The sequence below is a fragment of the Salvelinus sp. IW2-2015 genome, linkage group LG23, assembly GCF_002910315.2.
Source record: "Salvelinus sp. IW2-2015 linkage group LG23, ASM291031v2, whole genome shotgun sequence".
Taxonomy (NCBI): Eukaryota; Metazoa; Chordata; class Actinopteri; order Salmoniformes; family Salmonidae; genus Salvelinus; species Salvelinus sp. IW2-2015.
The window spans coordinates 36,663,121-36,668,869 of NC_036863.1; the positions used below are offsets into that span (position 1 = coordinate 36,663,121).

The window sequence follows — 5,749 nt, forward strand, 5'->3', positions numbered from 1 at the left end:
TCTGATCGTCATGCATTCAAGGCACTCAAGTAGTCAGTTAGCAGGGAATCGTGGATTTTGTGCTGACTCGAATAGCGATGGTCATTACAGACATCAATCAGACGGCAGAGTCTGGGGTGTTTGGTAGGATTGTTTGTGGTTTTATCTTGCAGCAATCTCGCACCTTGGGTGGGCGGGGCATACTGTCTCCAAGACATAATAAGAGCAAATCAGTTTGGTTCTGATCGTATGCATTCAATACATCAAATCAGAAGCAGTATCTGTTTGTCTGATCGTATGCATTCAAACCATCATAAGAGCAGATCTGTTTGTCTATCTATGCATTCAAGAACATCCAATCAGAGAGCAGATCTGTTTGTCTGATCGTATGCATATTCAATACATCAATCAGAGTCGAGTATCTGTTTGTCTGATCGTATGCATTCAAAGACATCAATAGAGTAGGATCAGTTTGTCTGATCGTATGCATTCAAGACATCAATAAGAGCAGATCAGTTTGTCTGATCGTTGCAATTCAAGACATCAATAAGAGAGATCTGTTGTCTGATCGTATGCATTCAGACATCAATAAGAGCAGATCAGTTGCTGATCGTATGCGATTCAAGAGCATCAATAAAGAGCAGATTTGTTTGTCTATCGCTATGCATTCAAGACATCAATACAGAGCAGATCAGTTTTCTGATCGTATGCAACTTCACGACATCAATCAGAGCAGATTCAGTTTGTCTGATCGTATGCATTCCAAGACATCAATAAGAGCAGATCAGTTTGCTTCTGATCGTATGCATTTTACACCGACATATTAATCAGATGCAGATCATAGTTTGTCTGATCGTATGCATTCAAGACATCAATAAGCAGATCTAGTCAAATGAGTGATCAAGGTCAACGCACAGCTGGTGACCACATGTTGATTATGGTAACAGCTGATTATATATATATTACAGTACCAGTCAAAATTGGACACACCTACTCATTCAAATGGGTTTTTCTTTATTTACTATTTTCTACATTGTAGAATAATAGTGAAGACATCAAAACTATGAAACTAACGCATATGGAATCATTGTAGTAACCAAAATAGTGTTAAACAAAATTCAAATATATTTTAGTATTTAGATTTCTTCAAAGTAGCCACCCTTTGCCTTAAATGACAGTTTGGCACAGGGTTACTTGACTCTTGGCATTCATTGATGTCTTGAATGCATACGATCAGACAAACAGATCTGCTCTGATTGATGTCTTGAATGCATATGATCAGACAAACCGACCCCACTCAGTTATAAGGCTGTTATGACAGAATTATCTTTCAAGATAATGCTGTTGCTTTCCTATTACTATTGAAGTAACATTTAAACCTCACAAATGAGCTTTCATTTTATACAACTTTCTCTTTTTGTCAGTGTTTTGCCAGTACGACTGACAAACTGGACAATAATAAACGTATTTTGCCTGCCCTACATTTTAGAGAGKACTGAACTCACTGCTATGGTTACAGTCTGAATCACTTGTCTTCAGCTTGTTTTCAAAACTCACCACTCTTGTGGTTCAACCCATTATGTTGTTCTCTACAATTATACCAATCTACTAGCCTAGATTCCCACTATTAATTGCTTCGGTAGGTAAACGCTTCATGTCTTTTTCTATKACAAAGACTTTGTGTACTAGCATAACCCTTGGTTAACAATCTGTCAGTGTAGCTGCACATCAAGAAACCTAGTGTTAGACAGGTTCTGTATGCGCCCCACTTCTAGAGAACAAGCCATCTTCCATATGTGGTGGTTAATAGACGCGGAGCAAATGAGATGGTAGCAGTCACTTCAAAGCCTATGCCTTTGGTGTTCCAAAAGGCTAACAATTCAAATGGTTTCAGAAAAATAACAAGCAATAGCACAGGTGCAATATATCTCACACACCTCCAAAATCAGGCCTTAGACGGATGTCATACCCCTTCAGCAACTTGTCCACGGTGGCCTTGGCCACAGATATTCCGGTTTGTCCAGTGGAGGTGCTGTGGAAAGAAATCAGTTTTAAGACCCTGTCAGGAGCCATGAGTTGAAACTAAACATGAAGCTCAGTTAGCCTACKTTTGAACATGTTTCACATTACACTTGTAGCCTTCAACTTGCTCAATATTCAGTAGSAAACCTCAAAGATGACATTTCAATATTTCTGACATTTCTAATTGGTAAGTCTATGGCAACAACCACTGCTTTAGTGGGGGTTGGGAGCCTGCTTTCTTGAAGTGATCTGAATTAGGCTACACCTGGCATGCTAAAGACTCAGCTCTTACATCTAATTGCATGTGTCAGTGGGACATTGAGAAACACATAAGTATTTAAATTCCGTAATTAAATAAAATACCTGATTGATATGTTACTTATTTACACTGAATAACAATGTAATTAACCACATAATTCACGAGGCATAAACAAGTATGAAATCAATGAGCTGATGAACGTGTCAATGCGTGTAGGAGCGTGAGAAGCGTAGTGATCACCCCGTATATTTCCTGTCATGATAGGCCACTAGAATGAAATTGAAATGTCAAAATGGAAGACCCAGTTTGGGGCCACGACTGTTTGATTAGCGAGCGAATGTTGTCAGTCTCAGTAGGTTAAATGCAATGTAGCCCAGTGGGGAATATATCATGTGAACGTRGTGAATATAGATCTTATTTTGTTGGCCTACCTGTATGTCTTCATTTACACTGGACATGACAAAACATTAGTCAAGAAATCGTCCTTCTATTGCTAAGCCTACTTCACCATCTCCACTAGGCGGTTACAGGTGCTCAAAATACGCAATATTGGAGAGGACTGAAGACTTGAAGAGTAGTGTGAATGTTGAATTAAAAAAGGTTTTATCAAATTCTAAATCATATGTGTTGAAGTGATGATGACCTACTTTAAACGACTGACAGGCGTTTGGGTTTTATTTTCTCCCGCTGATCAATGATGAATCGGTAGTAGGTAGGCGACATGGTGTTGTTGATGGGGGTGGAATCAAGACATGGTCATTTGCACTTAGGTGGATTTATGATTTTCTTCTKTCCATAAACATTGCGCAGATATACGTCTATAGTCAACGTCTTAAAATTACAGTACGGATGAGGCTTTGGCTACATTCCTCTGGCTAACATCCATTAAAAAGCTATTCGTGCTGATTGATCAATGGTATGGCTAATTTAATAGACTCAGCATTGTACCTAATTATCGGGTATGTACGGTTTCATTGTATTTAATATGATTGATACTCGCCCCAGCCAATTAGCCGCTATTTACAATTTGGATAGGAGTGCGTTTTAACAATAGACAACATGAACGCGCGCCTCTTGCTCGCACACAGCCGCGTGCGCCGCAGAAAATGGTTTCGTGTTAGATTGCAAACGCAATATGAGTAGTAATGTCGCCTTAATGTCGGTGCTGACAAAATCTGATTTCAGTGGGGTTTTTCCTTACTATAGCCCTCTGAACATTATGATAAGCTTTTGCTCTCATGGAAATATATCTTAGAATGCTGTCTTACCTTTGAGCAAAGCAAACGAAGGACAGAGCCGCCAAAGCAGAGAACATTCCACATAATTTATCTTCTTGAGGACCCAACATTTCCACAAATCCTTATATAGTTTCAATAATCCAACCGCTTGTGGTCCAAAGAAAATTGTGAAAAGAAAGTTAAAAAAAAGCAATTAAAATAAATTGCTGGAAAAAAATATATGATACATTTAGTCATGTAATGGCTTTATACAAAATGCGTGTTAAACCTCGTAATTGGTCCAAGCTGTTTTCCCAAGCTATGGAAATCCRTGCAGGTCACAGACCCCCTCAACCAACACCAGAAGATCCGACATCTTGCTCATTACAGCCTACACAAGACTTTCAAAAAGTGATAACAAGCCTTTTTCTTTAAAAACGAAAAAGTCCAGCAAAAATGAGAGACGTCTGATAAGGAACAGCAGCGTCTTGTTGATTAAATTGGCAGTTGCAATTTCCCAGTCCAAACCTGCAGAAGAGGCATGGTTCCAGCGATGCTCCGGCGCTAGAGATTGTTCCACAATGTAGGCTATGATGTGTTTAAGAATTTGTTTTAGCTGTAAATGTTTGGGGGTGAAAGGGGAGGCGTGGGTAAAAAAAAGAAAAAAGAAATCTTCATTCCCCTTTTGTTGCTGATGATGATGTAAATTTGCTTCTCTCAACTCAAAGTCAGTGAGGAAAAAATGTCCATAAAAAAATGCAATGGACAATATCTGATGCAGACGTCAGAGCAGGCTATATCAYCCTTCTAGTGAAAAATTAGGCACAGCGAAATATGGATGACCCGTCATATATATCGGCCAGTGTATGTATCACAACATTGTATTTAATGTCAAAAAGGATAACCAAGTGAAAAGCCCAGTCGTCGCCGTTGTCCAACCTTATCTCTTGATTGAATACCTTACATGTTTCGTTCATCTTCTTCTCGAAGCACTGAGCAAATAATGACAAAGATTGAGGAACACCCGCAAGAGCATTTGTGGTGAAAACAAGTGTTRAAATTCCCTTGTACAAGATTTCATGGGAAATAAGTTCAGCCTAATGTATTGTATAAAATGCTAATGTTAATTGAAATTTAAAACATCTGAAATCTAAGGAGAAATTTCAACAGCAGCCTATCCATGCACTGAATCGCCAAGGAATGAAGTGAAATGATGGCCATATGAGTCTATTCTCCCTGCAACCCATTAGAATGTTGCTAGTACGTTCCGGTGCGTTTCATGCATTACCACTTTACCACATAGCCTATTTGAACACACATCAACACTCATAGGGTACTCACTGAAGACAACAAACCACGACAACACACCACACCACACACACACACACACACACACACACACACACACACACACACACACACACACACACACACACACACACACCACACACACACACACACCACACACACACACACACACACCACACAAAACACACCCCCCACACCACACAATTGAAATGCAGCTAAATGCAGTTCATATTACATCCATACAGTTGTGTAAGTAGATAAAGAACATACAGGCACTGCTGCAGCCACCTGAGCATATTAGATCAATAACTTAAATAGCATAAAACATTATTCAAGTATTTATTTGAATGATAATCACATTATTACTCAAATGCACATCACATGGTACAATCAGACAAGATGTGTTTCATACAGAAGAGGAGGCTTTCTGTAGGGATCTATGTGCTATCCAGTTGCTAAGCAACCCAGCGAGCACTGATGCAGTTATGGTGTTTCGAAGGCTATGTGCAAAAGCTCATTGAAAGAACCACTGCCACTACTGTGGCATCATCTGTGGGACAGAGGAGCAGACATTCTGATGTATAGGCCCATGTGTGAACCATACTTCCAAATGCTAACATTTAATTAGGGTTCAGTGAGTGATGGGTCTGGAATACCGTTTGAACGATATGTGTTCTCTTTGTCAGTGTTTTAACAAAGACAAACTTGTTTTCCCACTGCACAATAATAAACGTATTTGGCCTCCCCTGCATTTTAGAGAGACTGAACTCACTGCTATGGTTACAGTTTGAATCACCTTATTGTCTCAGCTTGTTTTCAAACYTCACCACGGTCTTGTTCTCTTTGTAAGTGTTTTAACAGAGACAAACTTGTTTTGCCACTGCATAGTAATTAACTTGTATTTTAGAGAGGACTGAACTTACTGCGATGGCTACACTTTGAATCACCCTGCCTCACCTCATCA

General features: G+C 39.4%; 1 protein-coding gene across 2 annotated transcripts in view; it reads right to left on the minus strand.

Annotated features, from left to right (window-relative positions):
- LOC111951184 (gamma-aminobutyric acid receptor subunit beta-4) overlaps window positions 1-4,734 on the minus strand; it is a 64,890-nt gene extending 60,156 nt beyond the window's left edge. For both annotated transcript variants that reach the window (XM_070434589.1, XM_023969242.2), the window contains exons 1-2: window positions 3,529-4,734; window positions 1,917-2,011 (exon numbers count right to left, since the gene is read on the minus strand). In XM_070434589.1, coding sequence (XP_070290690.1) covers window positions 1,917-2,011; window positions 3,529-3,608 — 175 coding nt within the window. In that variant the 5' untranslated portion in view covers window positions 3,609-4,734. The remainder of the gene's footprint in view (window positions 1-1,916; window positions 2,012-3,528) is intronic.
- Window positions 4,735-5,749: the final 1,015 nt, after the last annotated feature.